We start from the raw sequence: 23,269 nt of genomic DNA, 5'->3' as shown, positions 1-23,269 counted from the left end.
TTCACCTCCTACTTCCTTGATCATACTTCCAAAAAGTTAATCGCTTCTTGTGTTTGAATTCACTATTTTCTGGGTGGCTTATTTCAGGTACACATTACCTCCCTGTGTTTCCCTCTAGGTTTTGGATGCCCCGAGGGCAGCATTTGGATTTTATTCATTCTCACTTTCTTTAGTATTTAGCTTGGCACAGATTCGGTGTCTGGTTCATGTTTGTTGAATGGAATCACACGAGACTGTAAGCTTTGTGAGGGCACACATTTTATGAATAAATGGTCAAATAAGCCTAATTGGAACCACTTGATAAGGTGCAAAAAAGAGAGAAAACTAGATATATTTGTAGTCTCGGTTTTTATTAAACAAGTGGTAAAGAAATTCTTATTCTCAGATTGTCTTGTAAAGGAGATAGGCACCTGAGAAGAGAAAAATGCCTGGAATGAAATGTCATCTGACCAAAGGAACCCTAAGGTGAAATTGTGGAGCCTTTGGCCAAAATGTTTAACCTAAGTTTTATTTTCACATATTTGGTAGCAAAATATTGGCAGGTAGCTTTGAGAATGTGGTTTTCTCTGCCCTTCTCTGATGAATAGATGAGATTGGCTATTTGTGTATAAATGGGTCCATGTCAAATGACTGAAAATAATTTTAAGCTACTTGGGAGTGTTTCCCTCCTCTCTATTATTTTTATGCTATGAAAGCTCTTCCTGGGTGTTTAACCTCATCCTACATTAATGCATATTTTGAATTCTTGCAATTTATTTTTTAGAACTCTAAATCAGTTCCCAACTGTTTATTACTCCAGTAACTTGAATCTTGCTGTAGGAAGCCCCATTCTTTTGTTAGTCTCCACAGCAGGAGGCAACTGGGAGGCCTGAAGCTCCCCAGCATCTTTAGGCTATGGCTTTGTAACCTCTGCCTGCTGGGGCCCTTGTGGTTCCAGAGTCACAGTAGTTTGGATACCATTTGGGTAATTTGGATGAACTATTTGGGTAACTTTTATTAACACATTTAACTTGGCTAGCAAAGGAAGCAACATGGCAGATCTGAGGGTGTTCTTCCCACCCCTCTGTGCACTTCATAGTGGAGCTTTTGCTTTGCCCTTGTTAAAGCCATGGTAATGACTATGAGAGTACCACGAATCATTTTCCCTCCTTCTTCTCAACCCTACCTCTCATTCTGATTGTAGTTTAGTTCTGAGGCTCAGATGTGTTTTGCACTGCTTTCTTTTTCTTTACCAATGCTCGTTTACAAAAGTATTTCCGTTTGGCCACCCATTTTATCTCTCTTTTCTTCCTCAATTCCCAGTTCCTTTAAAAGTTAATATTATATATTTCACATGGTCGAGTTTGGCATTTTTTTCACAGACAGTTGATAATAATGAGGACTTAAAAAATACTTTGACAAATTATTAGGTCATTCCCAGATAAATCACTTAAAAATGTTTTGTATTTTGAAAAGATAATGTATGGAAAAAAAGGGTGATGTATGCACCTGGTGAGTTCAGGCGGTTCAGATGGTTGAACAGTGAGAAGGAAATCTCCTTTTCACCTTATTCCTCATTTCCTCTCTTTGGAGTCAACCACAGGTATTAATTTTACTAATTTCTATTTTATCCTTCTGGAAGTAGTCTATGCATATATAGGCAGATAAACCTATTTTTTATAAGATTTAAAATGCATGTTTTGGGACTCTGGGGTAGTATTTATATTTTTTGGAAGTTGTGAGTGAGGCTGGTAGTATTCACACTTTATGAAGTGTGGTAATTTAACATAAAATTTTTTGGTGAAGTAAATATTGATCTTGCATACCAGCATAAGGCTATATCTTGCATCTCTTCCACTCTTCGTGGTCAGACATGGCCTATTTTCTGTTTCCAGTTGTGTTGCGTTTCATACTAATTTTGACCTGACCTTGGGAACAGAAAGTATAAATTGATAGCTATTGAGGTTACTTAGATGACTGGGCTGAGCACCTTATCCTCCAACTTGCACTTTTACCAAGTGCTTTATGAAAGCATATTATAGTCAGGATTTGAGGCACAAAGGAGTTGAGTTTTTCACAGGCACACTCCATGACTTGGTAATGGAACCAAGCAACATCACCCCAGATTCCTGGCTCCCTGGCTTTAAGCACCAATTCAGCACACTTTTACAAATGTATTAGACCTCTGCCAACTGTAGAAGGTAGTCAGATGTTATTTGACACTGGTTCTTGCCAGAAAGTCATAGATTACCCCTCCACCTCCAAAAAAAACCTTTTAAAAGTCTCCAGTTAAAGATCTTCTTCCGTCCTGTATGTCCTCATTTTTCAATCTATTTGGTTTTCAGTTTTCCTTTCCCACCTACTGTTCCTCCTCCAACTGCCCCAACAGATTTTGAGTAGATTTATGTCACTGATCCATTTTGCAATCTTAATGTTCTAATTCGAAACCCATGTATTATTGTGTACACTATCTGCATGCCTGGAATGCTGTTCCAATAGAGTATCCTGGAAAATGACCAATGAAGGTGACTGGCATTGCTTTTAAGTCTTTAGGGAAAGAAAAAGCAGACTATTTGGAAGCATTGTGAAAGCACGGGGCCATAAGGAGTAACTTTTCAGTTCCCATGATTGCTTGCTTACTAACACTTATTTTGACTTGCATATGTTTCTAACCTCACCATCCCTCATATCAATTTTAATAATATAATAGCCAGTTATTTAACCAGCAAAAGCCAGTTTATTTGGGAATAGCCAGAGGATTTGCAATTTGAGATGTGCAAACTGTGGCAGACCACAGGCAAATCCAGAGAACAAGGAAGGGGAACTTGCTTTTATAGAGGAAATGAAGGGAGGGGGAGTGTGTTAAAACCAAACAGTCCATTGGAGGAAGCTGGGAGTCCGAAGTATGGAGGTTGGTTGGGCTGCTGTGGTCTCTGATTGGCTGGGCTGTCATTGAGCAAAGAGTTTTCTTCTTCCCGCTGGATAGTAAAGTAGGCAACACTTTCCTGTCAGAGATGTAGGCCTGCATCTCTTCCCATTTGGAGTCATTAATGTTGCGTGGCAAGGGTGAGGGCTCTGCCTATAGGTCTGTCCAGACTCCAATTTTAGCTGAGGTTTCTTTAGTTCCACACTCAGCTTGTCTATATTTAAATTGTGTAGGGCTTCCCTGGTGGCGCAGTGGTTGAGAGTCCGCCTGCCGATGCAGGGGACATGGGTTCATGTCCCGGTCCGGGAAGATCCCGCATGCCGTGGAGCGGCTGGGCCCGTGAGCCATGGCCGCTGAGCCTGCGCGTCCGGAGTCTGTGCTCTGCAACAGGAGAGGCCACAACAGTGAGAGACCCGCGTACCGCAAAAAATAAATAAATAAATAAATAAGTAAATAAATTGTGTATAAGATTATTGCCCTTGGATAGAAGAGGTTGGAGTTTAAGTGATTCTGAAGCTCAGTTAAAAGATGCTATTTAAACTCGGTGACTATTATTTTGACACTGACACTTCAGCACCCTCCCACACGCTTTTTATTCTTTTGAACTGCCAGTTGTATGGAAGATAGCAGTGTAACTTCTTTGACTTTTTGTTAAACATTTCTGAAAATTCTGTTGGCATTCTGCTTGAGACAGGTCTTTGATAAGAACTATGATGCCTGTCACTAGTGGCATAGCACCTGCTCTGTGTTGTATGCTGTTGGTGGTGAGTTTACATTGAAAAAGAACCTTTCCACCTGAAAGTTCCTGGAGTCCTAGATGAACCCACACAGTTCACTTTTGACACAGTGCTGGGATAGAGGACAGCAGCATATACTTACCACTCTGGACAGAAAGAACAAACTCTCTTGTCCTAAAACAGGCTCTGTTCTTAAGCTCCCAAATGATGACCCTGACCGAGGGCAGCCCTATATTTTCAAGGTGACTTGTGATATACTTGTTATGAAATGTATTACGTAGTCTAAACTTTGATAAATTAAGTACGGGTAAAACTTTTGGACAAGTGCTCAATGAGTGTCTACTCTGTGTTCTAGGCATTTGTGAATTGATTTCACGAAGTACAGTACTCGTGGTCCTGGTAGTAATCTAGAAAATGGACCAAGTTTAAAGACCACTTTTATATTTATGCCCTTTTCAAATTCTTGTTACAAACCCAAGAGGAAAATTTTAGCTCATCCATAGTGGGAAAATTGCAGTAGAGAGAGGTTAGCTAACTAGCTTATGTTTCACCCAGCTAGTAAATGACAGAGCCTAAGTTTTCTGTTTATGTGCTTTTTCTACCATACTACAAATTCCTGTTACAAGTAATAACAGTTGTGTGTTTTAGAGCTTTACAAGAGCCCTATAATCTCAATAGAGCACTTGTACATTTTAGAGCTCTGCAGTAACGCTGAACTCCAAGCAGTATAGATATTAATATCTTATTTTACAGAATAAGACGTTTGAGTCCCAGAGAAATACGCTGTCTTGCCTGATGGCACAAAACTATTAAGTGGTAGAACCGGGTGGGACTTAAACCCACTCCTGATCCTGCATCTTCTCTTTCCGCTCAGCATACTGGAGGCTCGTGATTTTAGTTCTCAGCAGCATTTATTGAGCCCTTACCGTGTGTAGTGTACTCTGCCAGATGCTGTGAATCAATACTGGAAAAGTAGACTCGCATAGCACTGCTGCCCTTCATAATGTAACGGTGGAGTTAGGACAATCGCATGAGAAAAATACCTAACATTCAGTATAATTAAACTGTATAAGGAAAAGTAAACCAGTGCAGCATAGTGAAGTAAATATATCACCACCAATGGTAAACAGTTTGGAGTACTATATGGGTAGTACCAAACAGCCTTTTAGAAGTTTTTTAATGCTCATTCCTGCTGGTTTTTCCTAGGACCAGGTACCAGGAGTCATTCTCAGACTCTCCAGCTGTACTTGCTGCTTCTCTATAATCTATAACCGTATTCAGTTCTCTCCTATTTTAAGAGGAAAGATCTTGGCAATTGCCCCCAATCCTGTACTCTCTCCTGTTCCCGCCTACCTTATCAGCCCATCTTCTTCCTCCCCTTCTCACCAAAACTTCTCAAAATGTTGGCTATACACTTCACTCCTGATCATCCCTTTTACTTTTCCGTCATGGCTTTGCTTCCTCTGCCTGTATCTGAAATATCAGTGTCCCAGAGAGTTCTAGTGCCCTACGGTTCTTATTCATGATGTTTCCTGATGAGGTCCAAATCTTCGCCGCTAGCTCACTTTTCTCACCCAACTTCAGACTGTTCCGCTGAAACAGATGCCTCAGATTGAACATGTATAAAATAGAATTCATCAATTTCCTCCTTAAAACTAGATGTCTCCATATTTTCTTTTTGCTTAGTTGTGTCACTAGTCACCTAGTCTCCTGTACTAGAAACCTGGGGGTCAGCCTTGACTCCACCTTCCCGTCAACCCCTATAACTCCTGAAAAGCTTGCTTTCTAAGTTGATCTTAAATCTATTTGTACTACCACTGTACCACTTTGGGCCCTCATCATCTTTCCTCTGTATTTTTGCAGCATCTAACTCTTCTCCCTGCCTGTCTTATGTGTATGCAGTGCCTAGCTTAGTACCTTATAAATAATTGATTGTCAATAAGTATTTCTTGTATGAGTAAATAAATAAATTTTGATGATTTCTTGGTTTCTTGTAGAATTTTAGGAAAGGAAGATGGATCAACCTAGTGGGAGGAGTTTTATGCAAGTATTATGTGAAAAATATAGTCCTGAAAACTTTCCTTACCGCCGTGGTCCTGGGATGGGAGTCCATGTCCCAGCCACACCTCAGGGCTCTCCTATGAAAGGTAAGAAAGATGGGGCCTAAAACATTTTTTTACTGGAGCTTACTTAGGACTTTAAACCAGAATATTGCCTTATTTGCAAATGATTCCCTTTATTTTGAATTATGAGTTGAATACTCTTTCTCCCTTGCTATGATTTCAGTGTTTTTGAAAACCTGAAAGGATTTATTTTCCTGCAGATTGGCCAAAAGGCATTCTAGTTGCACTCATAGGGTGAGAGCAATATTTGAGTGATAATATTTCAAGGAACTTGGAGGGTGCAGATAGTACAAGCCTGGCCTGTGCCCTCAGTGACCTTACAGCTTATTGGATTACAACATATTCACATTTACAAAAATATATAATAACACAAGGTAGTTTATGTTGAGTCAAATGAACGGCACAGTGATTGGGAAAGAAATTTAGAGAGTTAATTTATAGGATCAAGAAAGGGTTCAAAGCTGTGAGATTTGAACTAACCCTTCAAGAATGTAGAATTTGGTTAGAGAGGAGATAAAGACATTCTAGGAGGGGGATTATTATGTGAGCAAAGATCTACAACTAGAAACGTGCAAGGTGTGTTTTTGGTTTGCATTTTAGCTTGATGTTGTAATTAACTGCTATTGGAAGTAGTTCTTTGTAGTGATGGGAGATGAATATTGAACAGTGTTGTAGTTCCTGTGTCCAAAGGTTACTGAATGTTTATTATTTCTCAATGCAACTATCTTATCAATCCATATAAACTGAAACAGCAGAAAGAAGTGGACTTCTTACTTGCTCATTTTTTCAGGATCCACTCCCATTCTGAGAAAATTGATTCTGTGAAAAGTACTAAGTTGAAAGTTCATATTATTTGAGGCTTCCATTAATGAAATATACTTTTGTGAGCCTTGGCTTTGTACCAAATGGGAAAAGAGTGGTTGAATTCTCATATTTATCCTTTTTATTAGAGATAGGAAGAGTGATTTTATTGACATACTTTTGAACAAGCAATAGTTTGACTGAATTCATTGAATGGTTTAAGACTTTAAAACATTTTCTCTCATTATAATTATATATTTTTAAAAGTCTGATTTTCATAAGGGACAAATTCTACATGGATATGAAAGGGGAATGATTGATGGACAAGTATGGGAGAAAGATATAGATTTTTAAATGGATCCACGTAAGCGAGGAAGATTCCTTGAGTGATATGAACTTGAAGAACAGAAGTGGTTTAGCAGATAGCCTATCTAATGGTTTGAGATAATTTCCAGAGGCAACAAAAGGTGAAAATACAAATCAGACAGAGAGAAAAGAGCTATCCAGAATGATACTTTTGAACTAAATTTAAAAAAGAAAGAATTGAGGCCAATGAGAACACAGTGGTAGCCCTGACATGAGTCACATGGATCTAGTGTCACATGATAAGGTGACAGCATGGATGATGGTTCTGTTGTTGGTAGTTGAGATAAACAATGGTGCCAGGAGGTGAAACCTCCAGGACTTTTTGGGGGTACTGGTCTAGTTCTTCTGATCTCCTGGGCCATATTTGGCTGTCTCCCCTTAGAATTCAGTACCCTTGGATCACAGCGTATCTTCTATTTTCAAGGTCCTTGTGTAATTTCACACAATTCGATTTTGATTCCTGGTGGCTGAATGTATGTAGACAAGAATTAGGCTGACGTAGAAAGTATTTTGTTTCTCCCATGATTCAGATCGCCTCAACCTCCCAAGTGTACTGGTGTTGAACAGCTGTGGAATAACCTGTGCAGGAGATGAAAAAGAAATTGCTGCCTTCTGTGCTCACGTGTCAGAACTAGATCTTTCTGACAACAAACTCGAAGACTGGCACGAGGTAAAGTTTTTATACTGCTGCATTTTGGTGAATAACTCACTGTATTATTGTTTACGTTGTTACGTATGCTGCTGAATTCTGGTTCTCACTCGAGATTCTTCTCTGTATGTCTCAAGAGAAATAACTGACTGCTTCAACTGTTTCTATGGTGATTTTTCAATGAACTTTGTTATTGCTGATTTGTTTTTCATTAATGTGAAAAGCACTGAGGAACTTTATTCCAGGCATCAAGAGGTTAATAAGACCACAGAGGTTTAGATTGCAAACAGTGCATTAAATTCTCTACTGTTTCACTAGTTTACACATCCTGTGCCCATTCTCTGCTACTGCTTCAACATTTATTACTATAAATTGACATAAAAATTACTGGAGCTCGAAACTAAGGTTATAAAAATATTTATTCTTGTTACTGAAATTTATTCCAAATCTTTTAGAACTTTTCCTTATTTTAAGTCGCACTGGTAATTTGATACAACTGACGCCTTTGACCTCAGAGTAACTCTAAGCCAAGTTGCACAAATAAAAGTATTATGACATTCTCTCTTATTATTATATATAACATTACCTACCTGATTATAACATGACCTGATAGAAGCTACCCTTAAGAATAAGAGAAAAATAGTTCTTCCTACTTAATTTAGGTTCTTATTTCCTGTTTGGAGTATTGGAAAAGTGTCCTAATGGGTTTTCCTGACTCTGGTTTTACTCTGCTTCCTCTAAGCTAACCTTCTGCAGTGCTACCAGACTCCTTTTAATAAATGAAGTGTGATTATGAAACTCCTGCTTCAAGTCCCTTCGCTGCTTTTCACCACCTACAAACTATGGTCTGAACTCTCTAAGTGTGACCCTCTATCATACGGCCCTTTGCTATTTCTAGAGTTTTATCTCCATCTTTAGCCATGTGCTTTTCTTGCAGCTCATGATAAATGTGGACATGAAAAGCTTCCTTGCTTTTACTCATCCTAAATCTACTGTTCTCTTTCTCCTCTGTCTACCCAGTTGCTTCCTATGTATCTTTCAAGACTTGGCCCAAGTTGCTGTTCCTCTCAAACTTTCCCTGACTCTCAGGCAGAATTAGATTATCCTAACACCTGTATCATGTTGCTATAAAGGGATTCATTACAATGTAGCACAATCATTTGCTTACTTGACAGTTTTTCTACTAGACCATGAGCTTATCCAGGGTTTTGTTTTTTATCATCAGCACTGGCATTCTAGGCATTCAAATGTTTGCTGAATGCCTTAATGAATAAATGATTGTATCTTAAGGTTTGATCAGGCCTACTTGTTCTAACTTTTCCTGTGATCTTAAGACATTCACTTAATCCTTTATCATCCATAAGACAGGACTGTTGATAAAATTAATCATCGAGACACTTGGTAGATATTAAATATGATACAGATTCTAAGACAGCTTTCTTGTTTAAGAAAAATCTATCTATAACCCATTTTTCTTTAGCTTTTCTTATATTCGTCTATTTCATAGTCTTGTTTAATCTGGTATCTGTGCTACCAGTTATATTTCCTATTTTTATTAAGATGTTTACCAAATTCTTTGAGATGCACGTCACTTGATTCCTAAGTCATGTGTTAATATATACAGATTTACTTGGCTGTTCCAAGAAACAGTCTCTATTTGTCCATGTAATTATTGATTGAGTTACTTATCCAAACAACTGTTATAGTTCACTGTTCAACAAATTACAATCTGTGCCTTCTGGGTCCTTTGAGATGCTGAATTGACATGCATGCTCTGTCCACATGCACAGATGCAAACAGAGCGACCTTGTTCATCCTCCTTCTCTACAGTTCCCTCAGGAGTCCTGCTGAGCCTCTGGTGAGATTTCTGACCTGCATGGGTGACAATTCAGACCAGCTCTTACCCTGAGTCATTTCAGCTCCTATGTTCACAGGCTGATTCCCCTAAATTTATTTCTTCGGGAGTAAAAATTTCATAAAGGTGTTGTGCTTTCTGCTTTGACCTATACTTTGACCACATACATAAGCTTTTGCTAACTGGTAGAAACAGTTTAATAGTGATATAGTTGCTGCCTCGGAAGAACAATGTCAACATGGATCAGAACACAAGAGTTTACACTAGGTAATTCAGCCTTTTCTCCGCTTAGACAAAGGTCTCCACTGAATATTTTCCAGCTCACATTGACAGATACAGCCAGAGGGTCACATGTTTATTTGTATTCTATTGGTGCTCAGTTTGTATATTCCTGTAAGTGCCCTATAGTCTGATTTCAGGCAGTTTTCAAATGAATGTTTGTTGCTGCTACCTTTCAGGTTTCCATTTATTTTTGTTTTCATCATTCCTTTATGTTTTGTCCTTAGCCTTAACTGTAGTTGGTCCCAATCTTCTAGAATATATATCAGAACACAGAGAGATGGGAGAAGTACTGACAACGAAAGAATATTGATTTTTAGGATTGATTATACTCTTTGCCAAGCTGCAAAATGCCTCATAGGTCACAGTTTTAAGACATTACATTGCAACCCATTGCAACCCATGTATTTGATTACCCAGAAGATCATTTGTCCCTGGCCATTAACTAAGTTTATTTCAGCCAGTATTTGATATACCAACATGGAACAGAATAATCTAGTTGGTTCTTTTAGTGTTTTTGAATGATCACTAATGTTATGAGTATCTTCTTTTATAGTTTAAACTACTGGCTGCTTTATATTCAGAGACTAATATAAATATGAGTGAGAAGTGTAATGCTTTGGGGAGAGGCAAAGATTTGTCTCTGTCCATCTAAAACTGGGCATCTATGTATAAAAAAAATGACGCATTTTTTAGCTTTTGATTTGAATTTTTTGGCTAAGTAGATTTTTGTCTGACTTTTCCCAAGGTACCTCTTTTTTCCTCCTTTCCTTATCAAAACCATTTTATAAAAGACATTACACTAAGCAGTTGAGAGGAGGGAGGAATTCACCATGGGTGAGATAGAGAATAGCTTGGGTATAAATTACAGATTGTTATCTTACTACCCTTTCCCCATTTTTATTAAAACTTTAGTTTCTTCCTTTTCAAAACTGAGAGTAGAGGGTCCTCTATTAAATCATAGAGTTTTGGAGATCTAAAAGGTGATCTAAGTTCATCTCCATGTTTCTGCACATGAGTGTCCTGAACTCACTCCAGCTAGAAGCGTCTTTATTTTTAGAATTTAAAAAAGAGAAGTCAGTATACTGCCCTAGACACTCACTGAATAATAATAGCCTTTACTATTAAGATATTTTCTACCATGAATAAATTTACCTGTGTAATGAATACAATATTTTCCAGAATATTATCATTAATTTAAGGTTACACAAAATCCTTTTTAATTTTAACGTTTTTTTGTTTTTGTTTTTTTTGCGGTTCGCGGGCCTCTCACTGCCGCAGCCTCCCCCGTTGCGGAACACAGGCTCCGGACGAGCAGGCTCAGCGGCCATGGCTCACGGGCCCAGCCGCTCCGCGGCATGTGGGATCCTCCCAGACCGGGATACGAACCCGCGTCCCCTGCATCGGCAGGCAGACTGTCAGCCACTGCGCCACCAGGGAAGCCCTAATTTTAACCTTTTAAAGAAAATATTTACTTCTAACATATATTATTTTTCCTGCTTGGATTATTAAACTATAGTCCAATTTTATCTTTTTTAGGATATTCTAGGGCTGATGAGTCATTGTTTTAAATCTTTATTCTCATTGGACAGTAGTGCAGATGCAGACTATGAAGAAGGTCACATCATGTATCTGCTAGCTTTGGGAATTCTTTCAGAAATTGCTTCAAAGACTCTGATAGTCTCCACTTTGGGGGGTGTTTTCTTCTTTATTACAAAAATAAAATATGAAGGGTTGTGGTTAGCAAAGGTTTATGTGTTGTTTACTTAACTAGGGTTGTACCTATAATTAGCAGTTATTCTCCATGCTGTAGTTGGAGCACAGTTCCTTTTCATCTTTTTTTTTTGCCCTTAAAAGAGGTGAAGCATAGCTAGTCATCATCTTATGTATGAAAGGCCTTCATATATTGGTATCCAGGTGGTAGACTGCAGTGAAGGATTGGTCCTTGTGTGGACTGTTTAGCTGTGTTGTGGCCACACACTAAACTCCAGATCCTAGCCATATATCACACAAATGCTTGTTACCATTTGGTCACAGAAGAGACCAAACAGGAGAATATATGCTGACTGGTATGAATCTTTTACATTTTAAACTGAAGCCTAGTATATTTTCCTCTGAAAGATAGTTTAGTTATTCATTTATGAAATGAAAATAAATACGGTACTACTTCAGAGGGTGTGTTAGACTAGATGAACTAGTGTGTGTGAAGACCATTCCCTCTTACATACTTCTCCGAACCTTCTTGGAATTAATTTACTTCTCACTGATTTTAGAGCTCCTAAACTGTACAGTACATAGTACACAGACCTAATGTAAAGTGCAGACTGCCTTTTCTTTCTCCCCATAGTCCTCGACACTGGATACATTTTTGTCATTACCTATGGAGCTCTGAAAAGAAACAGGTATCCAGGTCCCAACCATGAAGCTCGTCCCACCTGTGAAGCTTCTGATTCAGTAGTTTATGGTGGCTCCTGGGAATCAGTATATTTTTAAAATTCTACTAATTATTTTAAATATGACATATTTAAATAAATGTGATATGACATATAATCAGGGTTGAGATACTGGTTCATACTGTACATATCCTATTAGTCATAGTTACATTTATTAAATGGTTTTGTGCCATTAATTTAATCAACAAACATTAAGTGCCCACTTTGCAGTAGTGAACCAGGTAAGTACTATCCCTGCTTTTACATTCTCTTGGGCAGTAGGTAAGGAAACAAGTTTCTAAAATATGTACCAATCACTGTTAAGTGCTTTACACATGTATCTCATCTAATCCTACCAACAATACTGTAAAATAGATGGGAACTGTTTTCTCTAGTTTACAAATAAGGAAACTGAGATTTGGAAAGGTTAAGTAACTTGTCAAACCACACAACTAGGAAGTGTTAGAACCTGGTTTGAGTCCAGGTTTTCTGATTCTAAAACCAATCCTAACTATTCTGTTCTACTCCTTTTCTCATAACTTTCAGTTACCATGTTGCCTGGCTCATTGATGCTTAATACATTTACTGGGCTTCTAGTGTTTATATCATACTTGTTTAAGCTAGTTCTTCATTTTTTCTGGTTATATTTATGATTTACTTGTTGTGGTGTATTGGAAAGAACAATGGCTCTGATTTTTAAATCCTAGGTTTGGCTTTTGTGACTCTGAAATCTTACTCAAATTATTTAACATCTGCGAGCCTCAGTTTCCTCATTTATTAAAATAAAAGAATATTAGTTATCTTACAAGTTGTTTTGAGAATTAGTGAAATAAGTTATATTTTAAAAACCTAGTACAATGCAGAGCAAATAGTTAAGGTCAGTAATCAGTAAAGCTCATTTCCTTTTCTTTTTTTCTGTCTACCTAGTTGCTAGCTAAATCATTAAATTGATATCATGTTTTCTCTTTTGTAACATAGTCATGAATGCTTTTTACTTCTGAGTAAATATATTTTAAAGTTTGGTGCATCTTTGAGCCAAGCCAAAACTGTTTTCTAAGTGATTGTGACTATGTGATCAATTTTGAATACCTGAATTGTTACCATGTAGTCTTTAATAAACCTTCAATTAGCCTTAATATTCTACTGAGGATGGAAGGAAGGAGATATTCAAAGAGAATTACTGTACATGACCCAATCCCAGCTCTTTAAAACTTGTAGCCTAAAATGTCATCTAAATGATCTTTTCTCCAAAATATCATGTGGTGATATCGAAGAGAATATTATACAGAGTAGAATCAAAAACTTTGCCAAAGGTAACATGGAAAATTTTTCTTTTCTACCATTAATTTTCAGTTATGCTACTATTTCATAGAAGGAGATTAAATTATTTACCATGATTTGTCGCAATTATTTATGCCTCTCTGCAGGTACTATCACTAAATAGGACTCCATAATGCAAATGGCCCTTTGCCTGGAGACCCACTCACTTAGGTTTTCTTGAGTATGATTGTTGTTTAAAAGCTCTGATTACTGCCTGATATGCTTTTCCTTTTTTTCTCCACAGGTCAGTAAAATTGTGTCAAATGTTCCCCAGTTGGAGTTTCTAAACCTGAGTTCCAACCCTCTGAATTTATCGGTTTTAGAAAGAACGTGTGCTGGGTCCTTCTCCGGGGTTCGAAAACTTGTTCTCAACAACAGCAAAGCTTCTTGGGACACAGTCCACACGATACTGCAGGAGTTACCAGAGTAAGCCCAGAGAGCATGATGGAGAGGGAGCCATGTTGCCGTCTGTGTTAGTACATAGAGTTACTGCTGGTCTCCCATCTCAGAAATACTAGAACTGCAGATTGAATGGAGAATGAGGTTAGAAAAATGAAGTAATTAAATGAGGCTGTGAGGGTAATCTAGTAACATTTTCATTGGAATACTTGTTCAGTGTTGGGTAGCACCAAGACATGGGATATGTCATCCTTTGGCGAGAAGATATCCCTGAGAAGCACTTATCGTTTCGAGATCAACCCAGCCTTTTTCCATTTTAATCTTCTGATTACCTGATTCCAGAATTTTGCCTTAGCACTTTTCTTTGGGAGGGAAAAAAAATCATATTGTCTCTAAAATATATCAACACTCAGATGATTAAGTGCCTAGCTTGCATGATGGGAAAATGGACCTAGTATTCCTTTCAATAATTTAAGCAGGAAATTATACTTTTGTCTGTCAGCTTAGAAATGCTCTGTTCTGTTTTGTTTGTATCTCTCTTTGTATATGCACATAAATATTAAAAGGAAGTAGTTTAAAGAAATACATGAAGCTGTAGTCTCCTTGACTGTCTAAATATGGAAACTATGAAAGCCTTTCAGAATCTGGTCTCAACTTACTCATTCCATCTTAGTTTCTCCCTCTCCCTCTAATGAGATTGGTTTTCTCACTGCATGCAACATCTAGCATGGCATGGAATGAGCTTTTAAATCCCATTTCCACTTACTATCCTTATGACCTTTGATAAACTTTTGTCTATAAAATGAACATAATTGTCTATAAAATTGCAGAAATAGAAGTATAGTCTATAAAGCACCTGCACAGGACCTGACACAGTGTAGGAATTCAATGAATGATAGTTATTATTTCTTTTTCTAAATACTTGTTCATGTTGTTTCTAGAATTTCCTTCTGTGTCCTCTCAATTTACCCAAGTCTACCCCTCCTTCAAGGCCAGGCATCCTTTCCTGACTATTCCAACCACAATTTCAGTCCTATTCCTATATGAAGTACTGTTGTACTTACGGTTAGTGCTGCTTCATTTAGCACTTATTTACTTAAGCACAAAATTAATTTAGTACTGGGTTATATCATTCTCTGCTGTTTTATGTATTTTAGGTTTTGCCTTCCCAGCTGTATTTTAAGCTTCAGAAAGCCATCTTTATAATTTTCTCTGCAACACTAGCAGAGTCTCACACATAGTAGGCGCTTATTTATTGAATGACTGAAAATAGGTGCAGAGTAGAAACTTAACTGCTTTAAACAATGAAATATTTCCTTTTTTCTCTGCAGTTTGGAAGAGCTCTTCCTGTGCCTTAATGACTATGAAACAGTGTCTTGTCCTTCTATTTGCTGTCCTTCTCTTAAGCTACTACATATAACAGACAATAACCTCCAAGACTGGACTGAAATACGCAAGTTAGGAGTTATGTTTCCTTCACTGGATACTCTCGTCCTGGCCAACAACCATGTGAATGCTATTGAGGAGCCTGATGATTCATTGGCTAGGTTGTTTCCTAATCTGCGATCCATCAGCCTCCACAAGGCAGGTGAGGAACAGGCTTGTTCTCATTCTACATGCAGATTGATCTGAACTTATGCATGAAATACAGTGAAAGTGTATTTCTGTCAGTCACAGCTCTGCCTTCTTACAGGATGAATTACAAGAGTGACATGCAGATGCCTATATTTTTAAAATTTATTTATTTATTTAATTTATTTATTTTTGGCTGTGTTGGGTCTTTGTTGCTGCGCACGGGCTTTCTCTGGTTGCGGCGAGCGGGGGCTACTCTTCGCTGCGGTGCGCTGGCTTCTCATTGTGGTGGCTTCTCTTGTTGCGGAGCTCGAGCTCTAGGCGTATGGGCTTCCGTAGCTGTGGCTCGCAGGCTCAGTAGTTGTGGCTCGCGGGCTCTAGAACACAGGCTCAGTGGTTGTGGCGCATGGGCTTAGTTCCTCCGCGGCATGTGGGATCTTCCCGGACCAGGGCTCGAACCCGTGTCCCCTGCACTGGCAGGCGGATTCTTAACCACTGTGCCACCAGGGAAGCCTGCAGATGCCTAATGATTAGCTAAATTTAGGGCATTCATTTCCATAAATGCTCTGATAAATAACAGTATTTATCAAATATTTGTGTGGCATAGCATTATATTAGCTATTAATATTTTGTATATTAAAGGGGTCATGCTATGAAAGGAGTGAAATGAAATTGATGAATTGGATAGTAAAAGGCAGGGTAAAAAGAGTACAGAGAATTACAAACTAGACTTTTCTCTTGATTTAGGTTGAGGAATCCCAACCTGCTATGGCTTTCAAATTCTCACATTCCTTTTCTAGTGTCTACATGTAATTGATTACCAGTTTGTTGCCATCTGATTCTGTATATCACAGGAATGAATATTTTAGCCTATTTTTAAAAATTAATAAGCCTTATTTTTTAGAGTCTTTATATTCACAGCAAAACTGAGCAGAGAGTACACAGAGCTCCAGTATACTCCCCGCCCTACATGGGAACAACCTCCACCGCTATCAACATCCCAGCAACTAAGTGACACCTTTCAGTTTACCTGCATTGACACGTCATCATCCAAAGGCCATGGTTTACATCAGGGCTCACTCTTGGTGTTGTACATTCTGTGGGTTTGGACAAATCTGTAATGACACACATTGTAGTATTGTACATAATATATGGTTTACAACCCAAACCATCTTCTGTGCCTATTCATCCCTCCCTTCCCCCTAATCCCTGGCAACCGCTTATCTTTCTGCTGTCTCCATAGTTTTGCCTCTTCCAGAATGTCATATAGTTGGAATCATACTGGCTTCTTTCACTTACTATTACATATTTAAATTTCCTCCATGCCTTTTCATGGCTTAATAGAATGTTCCTCTTTTAGCACTAAATAATATTCCATTGTCTGGATATACCACAGTTTATCCACTCACAAACTGAAGGACATCATGATTGCTTCCAAGTTTTGGTTTAATTAATAAAGCTGCTGTAACCCTCCATGTGCAGGTTTTTGTGTGGACGTACGTTTTCAGGTCATTTGGGTGAATAACAAAGAGTGCAGTTGCTAGATCATATGGTAAGAGTACATGTAGTGTTGAAATGAGCCGCCGGACTCTTTTCCAGAGTGGCTGTATCATTTTGCATTGCACCAGCAATGGGTGAGACTTCCTGCTGCTCCACATCCTTTTTTTTTTTTTTCAGTTTCAACATTTATTAGCATCTTGCTTCCTGTATTTATCCCCCATACTGTTTTTCCTTTGGGGGGAATATTTTAAAAGCAGATCTCAGCAATCATGTAATTTCAGCCTTAAAATCTTCAGTATGTATCTTTAACAGATAAAATATACTCTCTTAATCTACAACAACCCTCTTACCTGCACCTGATTTTTTTCTATTGTTCCTTTCTACATTTATGTTGCCCCACATCCTTGACAGCATTTGGTGCTGTGAGTGTTTTGGCCTTTGGCCATTCTAATATGTGTACAGTGGTATCTCATTGTTGTTTTAATTTGCATTTTCCTGATGGCATATGATGTGGAACATCTTCTCATATGCTTTACTTGCCATCTGTATATCTTCTTTGGCGAGGTGTCTGTTCAGGTTTTCCACCCATTTTTTAATCGGATTGTTCATTTTCTTGTTGAGTTTTAAGGGTTCTTTGTATATTTTATCAGTATGCCTTTAGCAAATGCATTCTCCCAGTGTATGGATTTTCCTCTCATTCTCTTGGTATTGTCTTTCAGCCTATTTTTAAAACAACTACATAAGTAAAAATAATTCTAACCTATAACTGAAAAAACATAAATGGTTTATTCCACCACGGAGATTATAAGGGCAGGAATTAAGTCTTAAAAACAAGTGATTTGCATAAGGAAGCTGTTTATTTCACAACTTGACATCCCTTGAGCTAACTCTATTCTTCCTCCTAGATGGCAATGCCATTCTAAAGGGAAGAGGACAGTGACCTGGGATAATTTTTGCACCAGGGTCCTCACAAACTGCTCCTCTGCCTTTACCCTTGCTGAAGGTTGATAGAAATAGGAAGGGACTGCGTTGTTTTCTGCAATAGATTTAATGTGTTGTAAAACTGACCAGCTTCATCATTACTGGGATATTTTTCCTACCAGTGCCAAGGATGATACATTTGTTCACAGCTCTAGGAAGAGTTTCCTTTTAGGTCTGAACAATCTTAATTTGTTTCATGTTTTCCTACCCAAGGGTTCAGTTTTTTTGTTTTTGATTTTGTTTGTGTGTTCTAAATTTTGAACCTGTTTTCCCTGTCCCCAAAATGAGGACAGTTGAAAGATGATATTTAGTTTCGGGTTCTACTGACCTTGCCCATTTTAGTGTTTGTTAGGTAGAAATTTACTCTGCCAGTGTCCACTCTGATCAACAGTTATGTTCTCTGAGTCTCTGTCTGATGAAAGAGTTGATCACATCACTTTTTCAATTATGTAATTATGGCATCCATCCTGCTTATTAAACCACCAGTGACCCCCTTTACCAGCCATTTGGGTGGAGAATCAGTAGATGAGTGGATGTTGGAGAATAAAGGGCGTCCTTTGAGCACTGGGATCACAGGGATAAGAGAGGTTACAGGGAAGTTTTTATGGTGTTTTATTCCATTCTTCCCTTGGATAAAGAAAAATTCCAGGATCTCTAACTAGTTTATGATCATTATAACATTGAAGAACCTATTAATGGAAATAAATTTTTTTGCTCTGTTTATCTTCTCATTTTGTGTGCTTTTCTGGATTTACTTAAACAATATATTTCTCAAATTAGGTTTGCGGTCCTGGGAAGACATTGACAAACTAAACTCATTCCCTAAACTTGAAGAAGTGAGGTTGTTAGGAATTCCTCTTCTTCAGCCATATACCACCGAGGAGCGAAGGAAATTGGTAATAGCCAGGTCTGTTGTACTGATTATTCTGCTTTCTTTTCTCGGGGCTTTGTTGTTTCATTAAAGGGATAATGCACTGTTTGGGGGTGAGGGGAGCGCACTGTATGTTTATCCATCTCTAGAACAGACTGCTTAAAGGAGCTGCTTCTGTAGCTCCAAATCCTAGAGGAAAACGAATGCAATATGATGAGAAAAATGTGAAATATGATTGATCTGCCAAGACCACTGAAAAATTCCCTCACAAATCTATTCTATTTTTATACTTTTCAATATTTACAATATTTGAAATCCTATTTTGGGTCATGAAGAAAAAGTAGGTATAATAGGGAATCAACTCTATTTTAGTTACCCTTATTTTCTGTGTTAACATAGAAGTCATTTAAAGTGTAAATACCTGAAAATTGGGCTGTTTCATTAGTGTAAAACTTAAGAGAGTAGCATCTGTGTTTTCTTCTTCAATGTAGATTGACTTAAATGTGACCACCATGCTGTTACCTTCTTCCTCTGACTCCCCTGCCTTTTGTGTCTCAGCCTCTGCCTCCCCCAGACTACTGAAATGTCCCATGAGGGTTTATTTTTGTATGTGTCTTTAGCAGCAGTAAGGCTTGACTAAGATGTAAAGGGCCACGGAGTTTTGATTTGTTCTCTCGTGTACTATACATAGTAGTTTTGACAGGGGAACAGTAGGCTTTAAGGTTCCCTAAAGAAGAGTGGTTCTATAAACCACTTTGATCTTTCTGACCAACTAATACCTACCAGATCTTTACTGCTTTCCAGTTGTTAACATACACAGTAATATCCCACTGAAGAAATAAATTTCAGCATACTTTTCTTCTACGAAGAGTAAGTCTTACAGGCCTTGTAGTTTATTTTCTTTACACAGTTCTTTTGTAAATATAATAAATGAATTCCTGAACTATATGACCAACCTGTACTGACTGCTTTGTAGACCTGTGCTGTCCAGTATGGTACCATCAGCCATGGGGGACTTTTGAGCACTTGAAATCATGGCTAGTCTGAATTGAAATGTGCCGTAAGTGAAAAAGACACACTGGATTTCAAACACTTTATATAAAAAAAAGAACATTTAAGTATTAAGAACATTTAAGTATCTTAGTTATTTTTTTAGTATTGATTATAGATTGAAATGATTGTATCCTGGATATATTGGGTTAAATATAATATACTATTAAAATTAATCTTATCTGTTTTATTTTTACCTTTGAAAATATGGCTACTAGAGAATTTAAAATTACGTGTGTGGCTCGCACGATACTTAGGTTGGACCGTGCTGCCTAGGATCTTATTTTGAAAGGTGAGGTATGGTTATAAAAGATCAGGCGTCACATCAAAAATGAAACTTTAGATATTTTTGGTCCTTTTATTTTATACCACGTTAGTTCATGCTGGTGGTTGTACACAAGCAGAGCTACATCAAAGGAGTCCTTTCAAGGTAATAAGACTGGGCCTCAAACCAATCATTTTATTTCTAAGTCTCAATATGTTTATTATGTCTCTTTTGCTTTTTATTTATAGATTGCCATCGGTTTCCAAACTTAATGGCAGTGTTGTCACTGATGGTGAGCGAGAAGATTCTGAGAGATTTTTTATTCGTTACTATGTGGATGTTCCACAGGAAGAAGTGCCATTCAGGTAAAAATCCCCTGTCAGCTCAGCAACACGTGAGCAAGTATTGCGGCGACCTAGGAACTATTGATTCAGAGCAAAATCTAATCATCTGTTGTTGGACTCTCTTAGAGAACTTTGGTGATAGGTTAAAAAATAAAGGAAGAAACGCAAAAAACAAACCTGCTTTATCTCATTTTCCACAGTGTATTTCTTCTAGCCTTGCACTTGTATTAAGAATGGTTGGGTAAGTACGTATTTGACTACTTCTAGTAGTTCCCACTCCATGTTCCTTATCATCAATTCCTTTTTGATCCTCTTCTCCAGGAGCACATTTTCACCCATCCCCAAAACTGGTTTCTTCTTTCACATTGCATCCGCTTTTAAGATATACTATGTTCTGCAGTTTGGAAGATTTGACAAATGTGCCCGAGGTTTAGAGAATATGAGAAAGGGACTAGAAAATAGACTCCTGAGGAAATATTAAAGGAATTAGGATGGTTGAGTAGGAATAGAAATGCTGAGGCCTAAATTAGTACCTTTAAGTATATGAAAAGTAAATATGTATTGTTTGGTGAGAAACTACCTTTAATATTCTGTAAATGTAAAAGGAAATGTAGCAGATATGATATACGTAAATATAAGGGGAAAAAAAACCGCAAACAGGTTTCTGGGTGTTGGAAACTAGAATCAGTTACCCCCAAATTTATATTCTTTTCTTAATGACTTTAAGAATAATACGAAATCCCATTCGGCAGGAGGAATTTCAAACCAACAAGATGCAAGTTAGGACTAAATGTGAGTCAAATCACACTCTGGTTATAAATTTCTTTTGTCCTTCTGGTTACAAATTTCTGTGATTCTAATTCATTCTTACTGAACATTATTTTTTCCCAAAGTTCTCTATTATTTACAGACTTTAAGGGGGTCACCATTCTATAAGGCTCAACCAGTGCTGTGTAAAACTATCTGTGCTATTATCAGTAGAATTTTAAAGCTTAAGCGTTTAAAAAATATTAGACAAATTAAGTAAGGATTTTGAAGCTAACCTTTTAAAATTAGCTAAGAACAGCTAGGTAGGGAGAGATATGACTGCCTTTTTAACACAACCCAGAAATGTTAGGTTAAACCACATGAAAATTTTTTGGGGTTAAAAAAAAATGGTCTGATAACTATAGTTTTCATTTGATTCAATCTAACATATTAATAGAAGAAGTAAATATTCTGGTTTTGAGCATATGTCTGTCATTATAGTTTATTTATCTTCCAGTCTGCTACAGGAAGTAGTATATACATAGGCAGTAAATTGTTTCTGTCCCTGATGGCATAATTATCCTAAAGCACATTTATGCCTCTGTAGTAGTCAGTGTGCTTGAATGCATGTTATAGAAATCATCTTTAATCAGGGGAGGGCTTTACTGGAGAGATATTGAGAAACTAAAAGAATTGCTAGGTGGGCTAGAGAACCTGGTTTAGACAGGAACCAAGGGAGGCAAGGATAGCCAAAGTTTCGACTTACAGTCTTCTTTATATATTTCTGTTGGTACTGCAACGCTGGACTTAACCACTGAACACTTGCAGCCATGTCATGGATTTTTGATTTCCCGATAAGTGCTGAATATAATCTTTCACTGACCTTTGCTTCATTCCCTAAGTGTCAAAACTATGCATCTGACCAATTGATTGGGTATGTTTAAGGCATTTGCCCACACTCTGTCTCCCAAGAGATAGGGAAGACAGATTATCTTCTCCACTTTGGCTTCTGCAATGAGAGGTAGAATCTTGCTTCTCCTGATCTTGGGACTTCCCCTCAAATAGGAACAACTCAGCAAAAAGAATGTCTACCATAGTCCGACACTTCTGACTTTCCCTATAGTTATATATTAAAAATTATTCTTACCTATCCTAATAAATTCCTTGTATAAATGAAAACATATTTCTCTCTCCCTGAAATGAGATAACCTATTCTAATCTACATAGACTGTGAGCAATTAGCTACTGCCAAAGATTTATACAGTCAAGCTATTTTACTTACCACTCTGGCCTTGCTGCCTATTTATGTAATTATGCCTCCTTTCTCACTCACTAGTAGTTAGAGGCCACTGCTTGGTCTCTTCCTTCCTTCTTTTGTTTTTAATTTTTTTTTATTCTTATTAGTTATCCATTTTATACACATCAGTGTATACATGTCAATCCCAATCTCCCAATTCATCCCACCACCACCCACACCCCCTGCCACTTTCCCCTCTTGGTGTCCATACATTTGTTCTCTACATCTGTGTCTCAATTTCTGCCCTGCAAACCAGTTCATCTGTACCATTTTTCTATGTTCCACATATATGCATTAATATACGGTATTTGTTTTTCTCTTTCTGACTTGCTTCACTCTGTATGACAGTCTCTAGATCCATCCACATCTCTACAAATGACCCAATTTCGTTCCTTTTTATGCCTGAGTAATATTCCATTGTATGTATGTACCACATCTTCTTTATCCATTCATCTGTCGATGGGCATTTAGGTTGCTTCCATGACCTGGCTATTGTAAATAGTGCTGCAGTGAACATTGGGCTGCATGTGTCTTTTTGAATTATGGCTTTCTCTGGGTATATGCCCAGTAGTGGGATTCCTAGGTCATATGGTACCTCCATTTTTAGTTTTTTAAGGAACCTCCATACTGTTCTCCATAGTGGCTGTATCAATTTACATTCCCACCAACAGTGCAAGAGGGTTCCCTTTTCTCCACACCCTCTCCAGCATTTGTTGTTTGTAGCTTTTCTCATGATGCCCATTCTAACTGGTGTGAGTTTTGATTTGCATCTCTAA

At 37.8% G+C, this 23,269-nt stretch overlaps 1 protein-coding gene across 7 annotated transcripts in view; it reads left to right on the top strand.

The window, feature by feature from the left end:
• TBCEL (tubulin folding cofactor E like) overlaps positions 1-23,269 on the top strand; it is an 80,958-nt gene that overhangs the window by 15,657 nt on the left and 42,032 nt on the right. For 6 of the 7 annotated variants that reach the window (XM_027082006.1, XM_027082007.1, XM_027082002.1 and 3 more), the window contains 6 exons: positions 5,640-5,789; positions 7,463-7,602; positions 13,712-13,893; positions 15,198-15,454; positions 18,700-18,826; positions 20,354-20,470. In XM_027082006.1, the coding sequence (XP_026937807.1) occupies positions 5,657-5,789; positions 7,463-7,602; positions 13,712-13,893; positions 15,198-15,454; positions 18,700-18,826; positions 20,354-20,470 (956 nt within the window). In that variant the 5' untranslated portion in view covers positions 5,640-5,656. Of the gene's footprint in view, positions 1-5,639; positions 5,790-7,462; positions 7,603-9,371; positions 9,440-13,711; positions 13,894-15,197; positions 15,455-18,699; positions 18,827-20,353; positions 20,471-23,269 lie in introns of all 7 variants that reach the window. The other variant, XM_027082005.1, reaches the window with a different exon arrangement.

The sequence above is a fragment of the Aethalodelphis obliquidens genome, unplaced genomic scaffold (assembly GCF_003676395.1).
Source record: "Aethalodelphis obliquidens isolate GAN/ISIS:26980383/991018 unplaced genomic scaffold, ASM367639v1 scaffold46, whole genome shotgun sequence".
Taxonomy (NCBI): Eukaryota; Metazoa; Chordata; class Mammalia; order Artiodactyla; family Delphinidae; genus Aethalodelphis; species Aethalodelphis obliquidens.
This window is presented reverse-complemented; position numbering and strand designations above follow the sequence as displayed.